A 22,465-nucleotide genomic window follows, 5' to 3' on the forward strand; every position below is an offset into this window, starting at 1 on the left:
GCCATATTGGTCTGAGTCAGCAGGGATACAGTCCCGTAAGGCCGGTTTAAAGTTTTAATAGTAGTTTATTTATAAGGGATTCAAGTCGTTCTTACTTCCCCCGATTTGATGTTATCTTCCTTAAATGAAGTCCTAATAAGCTTGAATCAAGTCCTCACGGAATCTATACACTGAACGATGCAAGAACTTTACCCAAACCACCCTTCTAACCCCCTCCCAAGCAGTTAACGCGCTTTATATAGACCATAAAGACACAAATGAGTGAATCAACAAAACATGAAGAGATGATAGAATAAAGTTCACTTTCAATATAAAAAACTAGTTATTAAAGTCATTAATAGGTACCCAATTAAAAAGTTAATCAAAGCTTGGAAATCAAAACTAATACATAAAAAAAATTTGTCTTCACCAAGTGATGTAAGAGATTAGCCAAGCATGGCCTTTGTTTGACAAAAATTCTTATGATCTATCTTGGATTCTAAGACCACTACACACACTCTAAAGGTGGATGATGGAGGAATGTGGTGGACGATGGTGGTATTTTGGTAGTGGAGTGGTTTGCCAAGGGATGGATTGCAATTAAACCAAGCACCCCTATTTATAGCTGGAAACAAACTGTTTACACGACCAGTGCCTCCTTCTTCTCTGTCTTCATTTGATGAGTTGTGTCAGTCCGTATGCTCACACAGCCCCGTGTGTCAACGGCATGGCCCTGTGGTCCTTGTACTTGCTGTACTATCCAAGATTCTGCATATCTGGGAGTTGACCACGACCCGTGTTCATAGGACACGACCCTTTGTCTCTTGTCTGCTTTTGTTTGTCTTCTTCTGCATGGAATCTGGAGTGGGGCACGACCCCATGCTTGTCTTCTGATTTGTTGTTTTTGGTCTTAAAATGAAGCTTGGAGGGTCAGTATGATGTATCAACTTCTCTTCTTTTGTGTCATGTCGATTTTTGCCGTTAATTTGTTCTTTTTGTACATTTAAGCTCTTTTAATCTTGAAAATTAAAAGTATACAAAGAAACGCACTTTTTCCAACATTAATACTTAAAAAGGGTTGATTTTATACCTTACTTGATATAATTTATATGTTGCATTTGGTGCATATCACCTGTTTACATTTTAATAAGATTAAAGCTATTGAGTTTGACTGACAAATGTGCCAACGTGCACGGTTAATATTTTTTAGAGCAGGTCAAAATGAAAAAGAATGTTTTGAAGTAAAATGCTTTAGTATGGTATTGTAGTCCGGAGGTTAGGCAAAATGAAAGAATATTTTGCATAAACTTAAGAGCATTTGCATCTCATACAGTGAATCTAAAGTCATTCGTGATCAACATCCCGCCGCAACGCGCGGGTCAGCATCAACTCATTAGACACAAATATAAACAATCATTGCTTATGATAGATTTTGTAAATATCTAACTAGTATATAAACCTTTGTATAAACCCTAATCAGCACAATTACATTTTGCTACTTATCTTTGACTCTTATTTGGTATTAGAGCCACTGAAGTACACCAATTACAATTACCAGCTTCGTTTTTTAGTCACAATCACCGAAGCAAATACAATCGCTGGAACCGTCTTTTTTGTACCAATCGTTGCCAGAATCATCTATGGCAGCGCTAACTCTGGTTTAGGGTTTCACATGTTAAACCTAATTTTGTTGTTCATCATTCGTAGCCAATTATACATTTCATTTGGGACTATATTTTTAATCTTTTCGTCCGGCTTTAACATGTTGTTTGGGTCCATTTAAATCTTTTCGTTGGATTTAACCGACCATGAGGGTTACTAATTTTTTTTGTTTCTTATTTTGAACCATATTTCCTTTTGAAATTCCTCCTTATTTTTCACCCACAACTTTACCATATTTACATTTTTATTCCAAAGGCTTATTACACACAATTTTCACAAGTAATTTCAGTTACACAACAATGACAACTCTAGTGGTTTTTACTTCCGCTAAATGGCATCCCATAACTCTCACGAGTTTGCCTTCACTTTTCCACTAACAAAATGATGGTTACTAAAAAGCAATGATTAAATCATTCCTCATCACCAATAATTGTTTTGTTATGTTGATGGATCCATTCCATGTGCTAAACAATATTTAGCAATGGGATACTATGACGTTGTCGACACTACCGCCGACCCTAATTTTCTGACATGGATAGAAAATGATACTCATGTGCGTATGATTGTGATTTCTACGTTTAAGAGGTTTCATTTTCTCATGTTCACAACAATACAACTAGTGACCTTTGGCTATCTCTTAATAAGCAAATGCTCCACACAATGCTTTCCGAGAATACAGGCTAAGACATAACTTCTTAAGCTTCGAATAAAATGAGATTAAACACCTTTTGTCTATTTAAGTAGTGTACAAGGCTATGTTAATGATCTAGCCAATGTCAATGACATAGTTCAGAACAAAGACATGGTCTTGTTTGCTTTCTATGGATTGCATGAGGAATACAACGACCTGTAATCTACTTTACTTACCCAATCTTCTCCTTTTGCATTTAATGGCCTTCTAAGTGATCACGACAAATGGTGACAATGCGACCACAATCTGCTATGACTACGACTTTCGTTTCCACGGCATCTCATTCTCAATCAACACAACTCCTAATTTTGCAACAAATGGCAAATCAACTTGGTTATCTACTTATTCAATGTATGTGTGCTAACATTCATTAGTCTCAAGTAGAGGTGTTCAAAACCGGATATCCGAAAATTCGGATATTCGAAATTTTCGGATACAAGATTTCACTATCCGAATCCGTATCCGAAATTTCGGATAGCCGATCGGATAGGGAATCAGAAATTTGAATATCCAACTTTTTATTTATTTTTTATTATTTTTTGATAATCAGAACCGGATATTTCGGATACTCAATATGTTTCGATATTTCAGATATTTTCAGATACTTTGGATATTTTTGGATATTCAGATATCAGAAAAAATTAAATTTTCGGATATTTTGGATATTCGAAAATTTTTAAATCACTATCCGAATCCAAAAATTCGAATATCCAAAATTTCGGATATTTCGGATTCGGATATCGGATAATTATGATCCGATTTTCGGATACGGATAGTTTGGAACACCCCTAGTCTCAAGAGCACCATGGTTTCTATGATGGTTACACCAACAAGTACTACAACGTCAACAAAAGTCTTGGTCATGTTGGTTTGCATTGTCAATTCTTATGGGTTTCTGCTCAAAATTAGGGTAAGGCACGTACATTAAATGTGGAATCGATCACATTCCTTCGACCTGCACCAATCGTGCTAGTCCAATGGCAAACTATGCAAATGCATGATCTGGTGTAGGCTCTACATGGTACCCATATACGAGCTAACAACAATGTGACACCAGACTTGGCAAGTCTTGGTATTTCCGAAGTATATCATGGTAATGATTTCCTTTGTGTTGGTAATGGTAGAGGTCTCATTATTCTTTATATTGGTTTTTCTAAAATCCATTTAATTATTTTTTATATCTAAAGGAGTATGGCCTTTACTTTCCAAGTCTCCCACAAGTACATACACTTCATAAGATCCCATTATGTACTACATGGGCGACTTCTATTGTTTGAAAAAAGAGTCTTGGTCTTCCACATCACCTTGTTTTTCAATTTATGCTTTTAGATTGTTCTCTTTCTATCATTGGAAACGCACAACATATTGCATTGCTTGTCTTTCTAAGGCCCTACCACGTTTTAATCGAAAAAACGCAACGGAAATACGAACCATTTAATTTCTTTTGTCATAGACATTCTAACATACTTGTAAATCCTTTTAATTGACTCTTTTACAATAAATACATTTTTCGTCCTCGTTTGAGAATAAGACTTGACAAAGATTTACTATACTACGTGACCGCACACCCCCGTACAATCCATGACATGGCTCGATATTCAACCGCTTTCACTCCATAATGATGATAATTTCGTGTAACCTGCAATCACCACATTCATCCATATCATTAGTACTTGGTGACGTCATACATAATCTAAACCTACATAATATACAAGTCCTATTCTTTTGTGTGTAATAAATCCCACTTCATACTTACATACCTCCCCATCCAAACTCTTACGTACAAGTTACCCTCTCATATATTCATACGAATAAATTTTAGTCACAAACATATCCATACATATAAGTCTCATACATACAAACCTACGTTCATACTTATTTCTGTCTATGCTTACCTATGGGTTTTACATACTATCATGTAATTAAAAACATACATACATGCTTACATACTTATTTCGTTCCCACTCATACTTGCATACACGCTCCCTTCTTACCAGCACCTCATAAACTCTCTTTAATGGGTTTGGGATATATTTCGGGAGCTTAAAAAAGAGTTCTATACTCACCCGTACATCACAAAACTATCTGGTAAGGCTGGGGTAAATTATGAAAGCTTAACAAGGCTTGGGAATGGGTCTATGGGGTCCAGAATCAAAGAAAATGAAGAACCGGGGTCTACCGACATCTATAGGCCCGTAGGAAGCAGACTGGCGCGTCAGCCAGCCAAATGGCATTGGCAACACCAATCTGCTGGCGCGACGCCTGGTTCTCTATTGTATGCTCATTTCAGCCCTAGTCTGCGCATCCCAGGAGTCTCAAAATGTAAAGTAACATTCTTCCAAGCTCCCAAATCATTCTAACACTAATCTCCAAATCACAACATCCAAATTTCACATCCCGACACAATACTTTCTACATTTTTGACCCGTTTGAATTAACCAAGAGTTTCCAATCATAGCTAACCTACATATTACCTAATACGACCTTACTTACTTTTGTTCTACCATTACTCACCCAGCCATTCATGATTTCCAATCCTTCTTGCATTCAAAACTTAAGAAATCAAGTTCCGGAATCACTTAACTTAAACGTCCAAAATCGTGCTTGCTTCTTTGCCTCCTCTTGACCCATTAGCCTTCCATGCTTGAGTCATGCTAGTGTGGTTCCTATCCTTTCATGCCATCATGTCTATATCATTATTAGTATACATGCTCATTCATATTAACATCCATTTTCCAACTTTTAATTACATTGACTTTCATTAATAGTTCATTAACACACATAAGACATGAATTGACAACCACATTGTTCAACATCCATAAAATCCAAATTCATCATCACACATAGCACATAATTGGTCTAACACATATCTCATGATCTCTTAATTCTTACATTTTGTAAGACCCGACTTAAAATAACTAGTTTAGTGATACAAAACTTGCATTAGTACAAGAGTTTACAAAAAACATTTCATGGTTTTAGGACCATACATGATCATAATCTTCAAGTTATACTCCAACTAATTTAAACATAAAAAACATGACTTCAAGTGTTTACATATTATTTAAAACAAAATCGATCAAGTGCGGAAGCTTTGTTTAGTGCGTTCGGTTCTTGATAAATACTTGATCACCGTCCGGGTTAGATCCATCATCACCTAAGGTCAAAACCAAATCAAATGTTAGTTTTGACAATGTTAAAAAGGGTATAAACAAGTTCCATGAGTCAAAATGAACAAAAATTAACAATTTTCGGAATCAGGGGGCTAGACGCCCCACCTAGCCCCCTTTTTCACAGCAAGTTCCTTTATTTTGTTGCTGCACTTGCCCAGCTAAAACTTTTATCAAAACCAAACTTAAAATCATCATAACTTATGATCCGTAAGTCCGATTTAACCGATTCTTTTTCCTACGCGACCGTAATTTAATTACGGACACGTTTATCAGCACAATTCACGTAAATTTCCAGTTAAGAACAATCGGCTTATAATCCGATTCCTTGTTTATTCGACCCGTTTGTCTACAAGTTCAACAACATGTTTTGTTATCGTCTCATGTTTTTAGGTCATTTCACCTATTCTCGTATTTACCAATTATGGCGATTCACTTCCCACTCGTGGGTTGCTTATGCCGTAACCATCATGCTTATTTCAAGGATTAAACATGCTTTCTTAAATCGTTTGACAAGTAAAAGTTCGGAGCTTTAATCCCTCTTCAAGGGTTCATGTTTTTACATCTAGTTAGCGTGTCCGCTTCACGGCTTACGCTTTGTTTATGACCAATCAACGAGTGATGGTCATTGACTTCGACATTTACTACTTAACTTGTTTTGACCCGTTTGGATGCCGAATGAGTGTCACCATTACAAGACACATCCAAACTCTATTTCTAGCACATGTTTTGACCCGTTTTACTTGTCTATGGCACTTTGTCACTCCCGTGACTTAACGGGTTTTCCTCGTTTACCAAATTTCAATATAACAAGGTAAGACTAACAATTAAACATAATGTAGCGAAACTATAAGTCGCATACTTGCATAATTCATCAACAACATATTTATTTAACTATTTTGACCCGTTTGGTTGTCGAGTGAGTTACATCACTTCATTGACATACCAAATGAAATCATTTTCGCTATACCAATATTAAACATCTCTACGACTAGGTTTATCTACATAAGTGTAACGAGACGACAAGTCACGTACCTTCAAAGTGTTCCTTTCAAGCGCATGTCCGCTTGAAGACTCGGCTCCTTTTCCTATAAAGTTCAATCAACACTTCGTTTAGAACTCCATTCATGTCTTATAACGCATAATTCATCCTATCACTTAAATATGCGTTTCGTTCGAAATCACCATATCTAGCTTTCTTTTAGGCATTTCAACAAACACCTAAAGGGCATAATTTTACATGATTTATTAACAAGTTCATAACTTGTCATATAGCCCAAGTTTTCATCAATTAAACTATCTAACATAAATAGTAGCCTCTATAATTCTGAAATAACCTCACATATGTCAAATTACACTAGAACAACCCCAAATTTCCTAGTGTTTATCAAGTTCTACACAACCCACTAACCACCTACAATGGTGTCCATGGATTTTACTAGAATTAAGCATGATTTCAACATGTACTTGTCTAGGGTTTACTCCTAGACACTACAATGTTCCTATTTCATCTTTATAACACACATGGATCATCAGATTTTGAATTTCACAAGTTCATCTAAAATTTAAGATGTAACCAAATAGTAAAATTTTGCATACCTCATGATCCCTTCACTGAGGTGATCACTAGTCTATGCTTGGATTTCGATTTGGGCTTGATTTGCCCCTTCAATTTGGTGAATTTTTGTGTTTTAGGGTTGAAGCTTGAGACCTCTGCCTTGGTCTGATTGAAATCGCAGGACAAACCACGTATGTGTGTGTTTTGTGTTTAATATTTGATTTAATTGAAACTTTAATTCATTTGCCCATGTCTAGTCCCTCCACTTTACACAAGTTTTTATAAAGGGTATTTTAACCATGTTTGTTCTATCATTTCAAGCTTTTTAACTAACTAGGTTATTTATTCCTAGTTATTTTATCTTGACTATTATCGTCATTTAATTTATAATATAGAATCTATATTTTTGGGGTGTTACACATTTGTGTCAAAATGCCTAACTATGCTCCAGTTTCATTTCTTGCCTGTTTGACTAACTATTTAACTAGGTTAAATAGGTTTGTTATATTTTATGTCATGCTATAACACAAGGATACATATTAGTGATTAAAATTCAAGTTTTGGGGCGTTACAAGTCCACCCCCCTTAAAGGAGGTTTCTTTCCCGAAACCTTTCTCATCTCTACTAGACCAATCCTACTCTACCTTTTCATTTATTTATTCAAAGTGCATAATACAACATGCATACATTTGGCGCTTATGCAAAAGGTTTTATTCATGAAGGTAGAGGATCCTGTAAAAAGTGCTCAAAGTGTGAGAAGTGTATTATAACACTATATATAATACTATATAACACCATATAAACACCGTATAACAATATGTAACACCATATAATACCATATAACACTATGTAACACTATATAACATTATATAACAAATATAACACTATAGTTTGTCTGATAGCATGTCTATGATAGATGTATAGTGTTATATTTGTTATATAATGTTATATAGTGTTACATAGTGTTATATGGTGTTACATATTGTTATACGGTGTTTATATGGTGTTATATAGTATTATATATAGTGTTATAATACACTTTTCACACTTTAGGCCCTTTTTACACTATCCTTACCCTATTTATGAATAAGCATAATCATATGTTTTGTCACTAACTTCTTAATTAAGCAAAATACTTTCACGCATTTATTGATCACAACGAATCGATTACTTCTAATTTTACCAATAAATCATGCTTGATGCTTCAGTCTTACATTAATCATACATGTATTCCTCATGAGCTTACGACAATATTCTATTATCAGCATTCCTTCTAATTAGTTTCATATTCACATAAAAAGTCAGAATATGATCATACCTATATTATAAACATTCTGTTATGGTATCTCTATCGCAACATAACTACTATTTCATACTCACTTATTGATCCTTAACCCGAGAGTTAAGCATCATTCTACGTTTGCTACCGACATGTACTATACACACCCTTAGGTTAAATTCCGAATCATTTCATTCATGTCACTTTACGATTAGCACTCTTCCTGCACTACTTATACTACACATGTAAACATGATGCGCGAGTTCATCGTATGAGTATTTAACCAATACCTCAAATTCTCACTCAAGGATTTTGAGATTTCCTCTTAATAACAACAATTTTGGGCTAAAATTTCCTCCTAAGTTAGCCTTTAAAATTCAAACATTCCATACTATACCATACTTATTCTACCATTTGTTTAATCATGGGTATAATATGTAGATTTTCCTTAAAAACAAAAGCTTGATGTTTATAATCAACTTTGTTCTTATGGTTGAATGACATTTTAACACCAAAGTAAAACAAGTTCAAACGGATTGGGGTGGGGAATTTTGGTCTTTAGAAAACATTTTTTTTACATCAATTAGTATCATTCATCGGTTTCATGTCCTCACATAATTAAGCAAAATGGTTTTGTCGAACGCTAACATTGACATGTTACTGAAAAAAGGCTTTACTCTTCTCGCACAATCTTTTGTTTCTAAGCATTTCTAGCATTTCACTTTTGATATTGTTGTTTATCATATCATTCACATGCCCTCTCGTACATCCTCCAACAAATCTTCCTTTGAAAATCTTTTTCACCGACATCCTGACTACTCATTCCTTCGCGTGTTTGAAAAATTATTATCCAATGAATTAGCAAAGACTTTGTTGTCAAGGATCTTGGTAAACTAGAATACTTTCAAGGGACTGAACTTGTCCCTATAGGAAAATATATTATCCTTTCAGAAAAGAAATGCATTTCTAAACTTTTTATATAACATGGTGTCACCAAGTGTAAACCAATATCATCTCTGATGAGCACCTCATAGTCCTTGCCTCTTAATGATTGTCCTCCCTGTTCAAATATTGTCACCTTATCCATACATGTCATCACATTTGTTGTAAAAATGTGTCAATACATGCATGCTCATTCAGAGACTCATTGGTCGGCTGCCAAACGTTTTCTTCAATACTTAAAAGGCACACTTGATCATGGGTTGCTTATTCGTCACAACTTGTGTACCCATCCTAAAGCTCGCATGGATGTTCATAGGCAGAGATCCTCTTCCTTTTGTGTTTTCTCAGATGTTGACTGTCTTAGATGTCTGAATGATCGTCGATCCACAAGGGGATTTTCCATATACATGGGTTCCAATCTCATCTATTGGATCACACGACAATAGAAAATTGCATCTCGTTCATTCACATAATCAGAATACAAAGCCCAAAGCCCTAGCTGAAACCATTGTTGAATTAAGATGGTTAGAAGCTTTATTAAAGGAAATTAGAGCAGACACAACTTTTGCTCTGACTCTCTGGTGTGATAACCTTGGTGCAACCTGCCTTGTTGGCCGCTACTAAACCGGTCTTTCACTCAGAAACAAAGCATGTTGAAGTTGATTTTCATTTTATTTAAGAAAAATTTCCTCAATGAAAACTATTTGTGAAATTTATATCTACTAAAGATCAAAGTACAAACATCTTCACAAAATCATTATCCACACAAAGATTTCTAATTTAAGTTGAAGGTCACTCGACCTTAGCTTGCGAGATAATAATAGACTCAAATGAATGATTGGGATAGATTTTGTAAATATCTAGCTTGTACAAACCATAATGAAATTACAATCAACGTAATTACATTTCACTACTTATCTTTGACTCTGATTCAGTGCCACATTTTCAAAACGTAAACCACAAGAACAAATGAACAACATTTTTGACACACTTTTTAAAACTACACAATTTAAAAGAGTATTATGTCCTTGTGATGTTTTCTTTGCAAACAAAGAAAGTATTGTTTTTTTTAACGACAAAGAACGATGTGTCAATCACCATGACACCGGATGTTGTGGCTAAGGTCGACTACTCGACCGCCTCCATCCCCTTGGCCCCCCCCAGATGTGCAGAAACCTGACCTCCACCCACCCGAAGGCACAACCGTGGAATAATCGGCAAAACCTCGCCTCTCATCCAAGAGAACCGACGCCACCCATATTCTCCCTTCACCTGGATGCTACAGAAAATAATGAGGAGAGTCGAAGTCGAACCTGGATCACGAAGAATATTAAGTCTTTCCCCAACCACTCCGCCGCTACCTCATTGGCAAATAAAGTATTGTTGTTCAAAGTATTTAGGTGTTTGCCCTATTTTGTTTTAATCTTATTTTTTGGGATTGTTAATATCGTTTTTTTAATAAATTTTCGTTTCAGTTTATGATTTGAAAGTCCAAAAAGATACTACACTATATTATATTTCTTATTCACTATATTATATTTATTATTATTAAATATATAAAAGATGAAATGCTTAGTTTACTTAAATGAAACACTGTCTTTTCGGGTAGGATCTATGTTTTATCTTGATCCTTTATGGATGAACATAGCGTAATGGGCATAGTTTTCTTTCTAATTTTATTATCATTCTTGGCTATTTTCGACCAATTTACAATAAAAAAAGTTATGTTGAAAAAAACCTTGTATGAAATGCAATTCCTGTGCATTTTTTGACAACAATTTGGTGTCGGAAATTCCTTCGCGTGTGCTACGTAGCTTTCTATTTATAACTATTAGAACTAATTTTATTCTTACTATTACACATATACACACATACAAGTATACACATACTGATGCAGTTATGAAAGCATTGAAATGACTCAAGAACTATTAGCTAATCAAAGGCGATTAATAGAACCAAAGGTTCCAAAATCGTAGTTTTTTTATATTTAATAATCAACAAAAACACAAAGAGAATAAACCCTAGACCCCAATTTATAATTATGAGTCATAACACTATCAGGAAACTAAATAGATAAAATAGGAAGTTCAAAATTTAAACAGATAAAAGATATACTCCCATATAATTAATAACAATAAATTAAAGATATATAAATATACATTTGATGTTCAAATGCGTAGCAAATTCCCATGCATTTCCGACGCAATAATTAATAACAATATTGGTTAAACACTTAATTGTTATTCAAATATAATAATGATTATTCTGGTGCAAATTTGTAGCAAGTTGCTACACCAATGCAATAATTAATTACTAAAATATCAATTAAGCATTTGAATATAATTTAAAGAGTAATGACTTTTCCGCCTAAACGCGTAGAAAATTGTTACACAATAGTTAATTAATAATAATATTAGTTAAACATTTATAAATAATTCAAATACAGTAGCAAATGCGTAGTAGATTGCGCCACATTAATTAAACACTATTATTTTATTTATCGTTATTATGTGTTATTATGAATATTACCCAAAAACGTTAATAATATAATATTTTCTGGCGCAATAATTAGAATTAGTATTTGTATTTAGGTTTTTGTCGGAAATTGGTCACAAAATAATAAAGTTGTAATTGATAATAGTATTACTAATTAAGTTAATTACATAAAAAGAACATTCACGATAAATTTGGGAAAATCTTTGGGTTTTTATTGATGTTGCTATTGTGTTACAAATTTGTCTTAATATTAGGTTTTTCGTTAGGAAATGTATCGCAAATATGTTAGAATTAGCGACACATTTTTTTCTTAGAAAGTTTTCGTATTAAAATGACAACCTTCACACAATGCTTATCGAGAATACACACATTCGTATATAATTCAAATATAATATTGACCTTTTTAGCATTATTTTAGTATGTTGCTAACATGTACAAGCCCAATTACTCCCCTTCTCACTTGACGCATAATTTTGTAGATGGATTTCTTGAAGATCCCACTAAGCAAAATAAGGAAGGCCACAAATGATTTTGATCAGACATACTCTGTTGGATCTGGTGGGTATGGTATAGTGTACAAAGCAAATCTTGACGTTTTGAATATCAAATCTTTGTCATCAATAGAAGGGAGGTGTAAAGATGAATTGCCAATGATAAACAAAACAGCAGCTATAAAACGCATTTTTAACAGAGGGGATGAACAAGGTAAACAAGGATTTTTAACAGAAATTGAGTTGCTTACTAGTTGTAAGCATCCAAATATTGTCTCTCTTCTTGGCTTTTCTAGAGAAGGTCATGAAATGATTCTTGTTTATGAGTATGCTGTAAAAGGAAGCCTTAGTGATTATTTTCAAAACAATGGTAAAACTGTTAATCTTACTTGGGCACAAAGGATACAAATTTGCCTTGATATTGCACATGGAGTTAATTACCTCCATACCAACATGGAGGGAAAACCATGGATTATACATCGAGATATAAAGAGTGAGAACATTTTACTAGATGAAAATATGAAGGCAATGGTTGCTGACTTTGGGCTCTCTGTATCCAATCCTATGAGGCAACAAGCTAGCACTATCTATACAAAAAACATTGCAGGCACAGAAGTTTATATGGATCCAGAATTTTTGACTACAGCTAAGTACAAAAAGGAATCGGATGTTTACTCCTTCGGAGTAGTATTATTTGAGGTCCTATCAGGGAGAGTGGCTTATGATTCATTGTACCTTAAGGAAAATAGCATGGGGCTTGCACCTATTGCAAGGCGACGCTTTAACGAGGGAACATTAAAGGAACTGATAGATCCTAAGATAACAGAAGAAGACGATGATCACTTTTTTACTTTAAATAGAGGCCCCAATCAAGATTCCTTTGAGACATTTTCAAAAATCGCATATCATTGTCTGGCAGAAACTCAAGCCAAGCGTCCTTTAATGGACGTAATCATCAAGGAACTTCAAAAAGCATTACACTTGCAAGTAAGTCAATATTTAATATTACTTTATGGTTTTTTTTCCTCACAAAAGTGACTCAAAAAATTTTTGCCTATAAAAAGCTATATTTTCTATTTTTTCCTCGCAAAAGTCATTCAACAATTTTTTTCATATAAAAGTTCCTCCACATCTCACTTTGGAAAAATAATTGTGAATTTCTTATTTAAATACACCGAAACCAGAACACATGGTTGTGTTCGCTTATGTGTTCCTTTGTTTCATGTGTGCCCTATAAATTTTTAACGGAATTGGCCTATAATAATCCCACCTAGACTTTATTGGCTATTAATAATCACACCTCAAAATATTCCCCCCACCAGTCCCACCTTTTACCTATTTTTCCTGCAATGATCCCCCGTTAAAAAAACTTACCCGGAGTTAAGCTTTTTTTCCAAATTACAAACATATTTTTTAGGGCTTTTGATCAGAACGATGATACGAGTTCATTGATGTAAAACTTACTTCAAAATGGTGCTCCAAGTGGCTTGATTTTGGTTAATTGGAAATTAAAACACCCGAATTGAAGCGTCGTTTTCATCGTTTGAAGCACCGTTTTGAGGCAAGTTTTACATCAATAAACTCGTATCGTCGTTCTAATCAAAAGCCCTAAAAAATCTGTTTGTAATTTGGAAAAAAGCTTAACTCCGTTAAGTTTTTTAACGGGGGATCAATGTAGGAAAAATAGGTGAAAGGTGGGACTGGTGGGGGGAATATTCTGAGGTGGAATTATTAATGGCCAATAAGGTATATGTGGAATTATTACAGGCCAATTTTCCAGTTTTTTATATATTTTTTTCAAAGGATGAAGTTGTTGAAGAAGAGTGTTAAATACTTCAAGTGTCTTACATTGATTAGAAAGCAATGGCTAATGTGTTATTTATTACGTATTATTTTTTTGTTAAGAATTGTTTGACTATTTAAATTAGTAAATTAATATTGTTTTGAGTACAACGGGAGTTTCTTTGTCATATAATTTATTAAAATAAAACATATAATTACAAAGTATCCAAAAAAAAATAAAAAATAAATAACAATAACCACATCGAATAAAAATTGCCATCTAATTTGCTTATGTGTCTAATTTTTAAACACAAATTTTCCATGTATGCGTAGTATATCTCACATGTGTGTAAAATAAGCAATAAACAAGCTATTATAAGTTATGTGCAGAATATTATTGAGTGATTTTTGTGAGAAAAAAAAAAACACAAAAAATATAGTGCTTTTTTTTTCCTAAAAATTATTGAGTGACTTTTATGAGATAAGACAGAAAATATAGTGTTTTATATGTTAGAGCATTCCCATCCAATCCATCATATGTAGTGTGTGGGGTTTTTAAAATGTAAAGAGTATAAAAAGTGGTTGTGAGTGGAGGAGAGAGAAAATATTACTGTTCATCTGTATATTTTGGGGGACACTGTTCACCCACTATAATTTTTTAATATATATTGAAAGTGGTTGTGAGTGAAAGAGAGAGAAAAATGTAATATATATTGAAAAGGAGAGAGAAAAAGTATTTGTTTTTAGTGAAAATATATTGATATAGGAGTTGTTTTTTAGTGAAATGTATGTATATTTTTAGTGGATTGGATGTGAATGCTCTTAGTACGGTATCTTTCTAGGGGTGTGCAAAAAACCAAATTAACCAAACCATAACCAAATTAACCGATAAAACCGAATCGAAAAAACCGAACCAAATCAAAAACCGGTGGATCTGTTAATGGTTTTTTTGAAAACCGAATGTAGCGGGTCGGTTATGATTATCAATGTTTCCATACCCACCATAACTGAACCGAACCGACATGTAATAAATCTTTGTATAATTTAGGAGTTTTCACCGGTTTTTTTAATATTCGATGTTTTTGATTAAAGAACTTTAATATTTACAGGTTATTTTATATCGTTTTGCAGTTTTTGTTGAATGTTTATTTGAATTTATGAAATATCATCACTTTATTTGAATATTCAGTGTTAATGTTATAGATTATATATATTTTTAATACTATGTAATATACTAACATATACAAATATGCAATAACAATTTTTTCATGTTAAAAGTTAACACATTTTAAGCTAGGCTAAATACACGGTTAACCACCCACAATCGACCCGCTATAACCATCAAAACCGATTAATTATAACCGCCATAACCGATCGGTTATGGTTATGGTTATCCATTAACCGACATAGCGGTTATGGTTATGGTTTTAGGCCAAAACCCGACCCAAACCGACCCATGCAGGGTGTGCAAAAAACCGTATTAACCGAACCATAACCGAATTAACCGACAAAACCGAACCAAAAAAATCGAACCAAATAAAAAACCAGTGGGTCGGTTAATGTTTTTTTTGAAAACCGAAAGTAGCGGGTCGGTTATGGTTATCATTTTTTCCATACCCACCATAACCGAACCGAACTGACATGTAATAAATATTTGTAAGATTTAGGACTTTTCACCATATTTTTAATATTTTATGTTTTTGACTGAAGATTTTTAGTACTTACGGGTTTTTCATATCATTTTGTGGTTTTGGTTGAATGTTTATTTAAATTCATGGAATGTATCATATCACTTTATTTGGATATTCGATAATAATTGGTATTAGACTATCCGTAATGGGCGTGGATTTTTCAAAATTTGCCACCAAACACGCCTGACCCTACCCCAGGGGTGTTTTTGGGCGTGATTTTCGAAAAAATCTCTCCAGCGTGATTTAAAACACGCCTTACCCCCCATTTGTTTGTCCAATCATCCTCCATCTTCCTATTCTTTATCAAATAAGATTTTCGATGGTTTTTGTTTTAATTAATTATATGACATCTCATTTAACATAATGCCCCATTTCCCCACTACATCTCTTTTGTAAAAACGCCCAATAATGCCCTTTGCTGACTGGGCAGCCACATGACGCAAAACGCCCTAGGGTGGGGCATTATTCACCCCAACGACTACGCATGGTCTTAATATTATAGATTATATGTATTTTTTAATACTACTAATATATACAAATATGCAATAACAATTTATTCCATATTAAAAAAATTAAGCTATTTTTAGCTGAGCTAAATACACGGTTAACCACCCATAACCTACCCGCTATAACCATCAAAACCGAATAACCGTAACCATCATAACCGATCGGTTATGGTTATGGTTATGGTTATGATTATCTAATAACCGACATCACGGTTATGGTTATAGTTTTTGGTCAAAACCGACCCAAACCAACCCATGCACACACCATATTCTTGACCCCTTTTATAAAAATACAGAACTAACCATAATATACGAATCTATCTCATACCTTTTAACTACAATGTTGCAGGGGGAGCCCATGGTACTCTCAAGGTTTCAATTCAGTGATATAGCGTTGGCTACCAAGAACTTTGCTGAAACATACTGTATTGGTTTAGATACAAATAGTATTTTGTACAACGCTGAGCTAAATCATTTTGGAAACAATAGTTCGTTGAAAACAAATGGGAAGAATAACTACGAACCATCCGGGAAAGACATCCCCGTAGCTATAAAACGCACTACTTGTAAACAAGAATTCTTTGAAGAACTTGAAATACGTACCAGTTATAAGCATCCCAACATAGTTTCTCTTATTGGCTTTTGTAACGAAGGTGATGAAATGATCCTTGTCTACGAGCGTGTTTCTAAGAATAGCCTTGACGACTATTTGAAAAGCACCGATAGCATGGGTAATTTTACATGGACCCACCGTCTACACATGTGCCTTGAGATCGCACGTGGACTTAATCACCTCCACGCCAAGATGGTCAACCCGGAAAGGATAACTCACATTGACATAAGGAGTGCTAACATTTTGTTAGATAACAACCGTGTGGCAAAAATTGCTTATTATGGGATCTCCAAGTTACATCCAGCAAATCAGGAGGTACACATGAAAGTGTATGAGGATCCAGAATATGATACAACATGTAACTTGAAAATTGTATCAGATGTTTATTCTTTTGGTGTTGTTCTTTTTGAAATCTTTTGTGGGAGGTTGGCATATGATCCAGTTTACATTAAAGAAAATGAAAAAGGGCTTGCACCAATTGCACACAAATATTTCACTGATGGAACCATAGAGAGAATAATGGATCCGAAGCTGAAGGAAAAAACTGGTGAAGATCTTTTAGATTCCCATAGAGGACCCAATGGAGACTCTTTGAAGGCATTTTTGGAAATTGCACATAAATGTTTGGGAAAAGCTGCCGACCGTCCTACGATGGGAATGGTGATCAAGGAACTTGAGATAGCATTAAATTTTCATGTAAGTCAATACTTTCAAAGTACAACACTCTTTTTTCATTTCATAACTTTGATCACTAAGACCATGTGTAGTGGTAAATCAATATAATGCCCCTACCATGCGGTGTTTTGCGACACGTGTCATCCCAGTCAGTATGGGGCATTATAGCATAAAGTGGTGTAGTGGGGCATTATTCCAATAACGCCCATACAATGATTTCCCAATTATTTTTTTTTAATTTAAAACATAAAAAACTTCATTAATTTAAAATAAAAATTACACTACTTGACAAAAAAAAAGAAAAACCGACATAAAAAACAGAAAATAAAAATACAGAAAATTAAAAAACCTAAAAAAATGAAGTTAAAAAAAACAAGAATAATTAGGAAAATAAAAAATTACCTTTACCTTTACCCCTTCTTTTGTTTTTCCCCCACCAAAGGTCCCACCACCTATCCCTTCTTCTTCTTCTTCCTTTCTTCTTCCACCTGCAACTTCAAAAAAACCACCATTCTCTTCTTCCTTTTCTTTTGTTTTTTTAAATAAAAGAACCACACAAATATTATACACACATGGCAAGCTTTCATTGGACAACCAACTCAACTTCCGGCGTTTTTTAAATAACGCCAAACCCATTTTTTTTCAAAAATAACGCCGGAAAACGCCGGCCGTAATGGAGGAGTGGGCGTTTCCGGGCGTTTTTTTGCAATTTTTTTTAAAAATCACGCCCTAGTACACATGGTCTAATATTCAGTATTATGCTCTACAAGAATCTTAATTGTTCTTCTATCTGCAGGAACATAGACTAATATGATCATAATTGTTAAACATAATAATAGATTATTAGTTAGGGTTTATTAGTCTTTAGCCCAGAGGCCCGACTTAGGTTTCTTGAGGGGTTTGTTTCACACTGTCTTGCTTTTGTTCTTGATGTTGCTCATGTGTTCCGATTCCATTCTAGTTTTTTGGTTTGATTTGTAACAAGTTGGCCATGATTAACATCTATCCTTCACCTTGTAGAGGATATTGTTAAATATAATATAATATTATATTATTAATTAGGGGTTATTAGTGTTTATTCCACATGTCAGAGTTAGTTTTCTCTAGGATTTGCTTCTATATATTGAGAATCCCCCAACATTGTAATAACACACAATTCAGTTGAAATATAGCCCCTTACATTTATAATTATCGAAAAGTAGTACTGATTCAAACATGAAAAATTTTCATATGTTGTTTTGAAATCTAGTTTGAGAAACAATAAATCATACATTTGTAACATTTCCATTTACCTTTTAGGTTTTAGAATTGAAAAAATGGATGATTCATTTTATTTTGCGTGTTCTCGCAATATTTAAGTTCTGCGTAATAAAGTGGTATATTTAACTTTTATTTTTAATGGTAAGGGTTATTTGGTTAATTATACCATAAAAATAATCAAGAAAATCTAACGTAGTTAAAAATTTTGATTAATTTACTCTATAATATTTAATTCACTTTAATTGCTTTCTGGTCATAACTCGTTATATACATTAATGTTACATGTATGTTGCAAAACTGAAGATCATGTCTTAATGAAATCATAGAAATGAATTTCAAGTGCTTTTTTTAAACCATAATTTTGACACATCCACACGCGTTTTACCAATCTTGTTTTGTCTGTTAATCTCTTGAGATCAGTGAATTCACTATATCGTACGGTCTCTTATTAGATGTTTAATTCCGTTTTAAATAATGTAGCTGACTGAATTTTTCATGGTTTACAGGAAGGTCCCCTGAAAAAACTCCAAATTTCATGTAAAGATATTGAATTCGCCACAGAAAACTTTAGCGAAAAGAATTGTGTTGGAAGTAGTAGTTCTTGGAAGGCATATAAAGGAGAGCTTCCATTTCCACAAGATAATGCTAATGCTAATGAGTGCACTACCATTGTTGCAAAGCGGTGGGATAGCAAGTTTGCTCAAGCAGATCGTGAATTTCGGACAGAATTCAATATTCTTGTCAAGTGTAATCATGAGAATGTCATTGGTCTTGTAGGATATTGTAATGAAATGGATGAAAAAATCATCGTTTACGAGCATATGCCTAAAGGAAGTCTGGACCAATATTTAGAAGATGCTAATCTAACATGGATGGAACGACTTGAGATATGCATAGATGTTGCAAGCGGACTGGAATTCCTTCATCAAGGTGATGTAACGCTAAAGAAGATGATACACGGGGCCATTAAAAGTTCTAGTATTCTACTAGACGATGATTGGAAGGCAAAAATTTCTAACTTGGAGTTGTCTTCATTAGATTCATTACATCAGGCGACGAAACATGTCAGCAACAATGCTTACGCTACAACCAGCTACCTTGATCCACTGTACAAACAAGGTTTCATAACCGAAAAATCAGATATATATTCATTTGGTGTGGTTTTATTTGAGATCTTGTGCGGAAGATTGGCATGGGTAGAGGATCATAAAGATCATTCTCAATCTTTAAGCTCCTTGGCTAAAAGGTGCTATGAAGAAGGAAAACTTCATGAGATAGTGTTTGAGGATATTATAGAACAAATTGGTCCAGAATCATTGGCCACATTTGCAGATATTGCTTATCAATGCTTACATGACAAGAGTGACGAACAGCCAACCGCACGTGACGTGGTAATACAACTCAAGAAAGCATTGGATGTCCAAGTAAGTTCTCATTTCTTTGGATATATATTTGTTTTATTTCCCAAACGAGTAAATGATGGCTTGCCATGGAGAACATGAATTTACTGATAATATAAATTTTTAATGCTTTATTCATACACAGAAAGATTATGATATATGGGAGACCCAACTGCCTGAAGACTATAAAGAAATAATCCAGATGTCAAAAAACCCTGAAATCTACTCTACCGCAAAAAGAAAGGATATTTATGACACCCTCTCCAAAGGAATACTCATTCAAGAGGGCAAAGTGGTAATTATCTTGATCTCCTAAGTCCCATATCATATTTGACACATGATAGAAACCTGCTCTGATTTGTTTGTTTTGTTTTCATAGTGGTTTTCACTCGGAAGTAATGGAGAAAGAAATGAAATTGTATCAGCAAGCCATTTTTCATACGAAAATGATTGCTCACATAAATGGTCTTCTGTTCCAGAATCAAGGTCCTTCTCTCTTTGATTTCTGTGTGTTTGTGACTTTGTGTTTTATCTCTCTTATAACTAACATGTATGTGCAGATTTGATAAAGTGGTCGAGCTGTTAGATATTTCGAACTTGAGTATGCAAATAAATATAAGCAGTCGATCTTTATCCTCTGGTGTCAACTACGGTGTTCATCTTGTCTTCAAATTTTGCGGGGCAAAAAAATCTGTAGCTAAACGGATGCATGTGAATCTAACTTACAAAATGGGGAATGAAACTTTACATGCCTATTTTGCAACATGGAGAGAAGATGAGTGGATGACTATTGAATTGTATCGTTTCATGAATCACAAAGAATCAGACACAACCGACTTTGAGTTTCTAATAACGAGCTTTTCACGATGCTATTGTGGAAATCGAGCAATCTTTGTTGAAGGCATCGAGTTGCGAGCCATTAACGATGCAAGTTTTACAATACTTTAAAATTGTTCTTTTGTTATTTTTATAATATGTTGTACGTTACACATTCAGTTATAACATGGTTTTAATATATTCCTACAGGTGAAACCTGAAGAAAGCACCTTAATGGAAGTCCAACAAGTACCGCAGACAACCTCACACTTGGATCAGCTGCAACCATTGCCAACCTATGATATTTCTTTTGATATTTGTAGCATATTCTCTCAAACTCTTTTGAGGCTGTTCGGAAGGAGGAACAAGGCGGGACAATATTACATGCTTTCAGCATATGAGGCCTTTTGTGACTCTTTTAACGCGAAGCGTTTTAAATTGAGGCCCTCAACTGAGTCCAGATTTCCAAAGGTGGCCGAGCTTTTATCAACACACGTGTTTCGTATCAAGTGCAAGATTGAAAATAAAATGTTGTTGCAAAATATAGAATATAGTTGTTACCTTGTGTTCAAGCTTTCAGAGAAGTGTTCGGGGTTGCATTGTCCAGTGATAGTGCGAGATCTACATCAACGGAAAAATAAACAAAGTGAAGTTGTTTATTTAAGATCCCCGAGTTCGTGGAATATAGAAAATGTTAATCAGGTTCCTCAAGAAAGGGAAGATGGATGGATGGGGGTTTGCGTGTGGAAATTCAAATCAAGTAATGAGCTCCAAAATGATTGCATTTCTGTAAATTTGAAATTTATAAGTTATCAAGGAACGATGTCCGGACTTATTGTATGTGGCCTTGAGTTTCGCCCCATGTAAGCCCATCAATATGAGAGCATTATGCCTTGTTGTATTTGTATTTAAAGTTTGTTGTTGAGACCATGGTGTTCATATTCAAATCATTGTTGATTTTGTCCCTCAAAGTAGACTCATGTGAATCCAATAACCATTCCAGAAATGGTACCTTTGATGTCAGGTCAAAATAATCGTGTATTGTATAGTTAGTGTCAAGTTTTTAGTATGTTAAATATTTAAATCGTGTGTGATATTATATTTATAGTGTGTGGGTGTTTTTGTGCGTAACAGGTGTTAATAAAGGTTAAACGATAGATACAAGTTGAAAAGCGGGTTTGACATATGAAAACGGGACATGTAAAGCTGAAAAGTCAATCCTAAACATTATAACCAGCCAGTTGAATAGAGTAGACCGCCTGTGACCGAACCCAATACCTGGCAAAATCCCAAGAGTAGAATCGGAGTTTTTTCTTAAACAACCCGCTGCCATATTATTTATGACGGTTGTTGGTGGACATATTAAAATAAAGTGGCATGGATAATTGTGAAGGAATCAAAATAAGGCTGCCACATATTATGTTTTAGGATTGAATTCTAGGGAAAAGATCAAA

At 34.3% G+C, this 22,465-nt stretch overlaps 1 protein-coding gene across 1 annotated transcript in view; it reads left to right on the forward strand.

The window, feature by feature from the left end:
• The window catches only part of LOC110908868, a 34,676-nt gene extending 12,694 nt beyond the window's left edge, over window positions 1-21,982 (forward strand). Inside the window, exons 6-12 of the mRNA XM_022153866.2 lie at window positions 12,257-13,255; window positions 16,597-17,556; window positions 19,302-20,219; window positions 20,341-20,490; window positions 20,575-20,681; window positions 20,756-21,122; window positions 21,222-21,982. Of these exons, the coding sequence (XP_022009558.1) occupies window positions 12,257-13,255; window positions 16,597-17,556; window positions 19,302-20,219; window positions 20,341-20,490; window positions 20,575-20,681; window positions 20,756-21,122; window positions 21,222-21,878 (4,158 nt within the window). The 3' untranslated portion in view covers window positions 21,879-21,982. The remainder of the gene's footprint in view (window positions 1-12,256; window positions 13,256-16,596; window positions 17,557-19,301; window positions 20,220-20,340; window positions 20,491-20,574; window positions 20,682-20,755; window positions 21,123-21,221) is intronic.
• The last annotated feature ends 483 nt before the right edge of the window (window positions 21,983-22,465 follow it).

Source organism: Helianthus annuus, chromosome 14 (genome assembly GCF_002127325.2).
Source record: "Helianthus annuus cultivar XRQ/B chromosome 14, HanXRQr2.0-SUNRISE, whole genome shotgun sequence".
Lineage (NCBI taxonomy): Eukaryota > Viridiplantae > Streptophyta > Magnoliopsida > Asterales > Asteraceae > Helianthus > Helianthus annuus.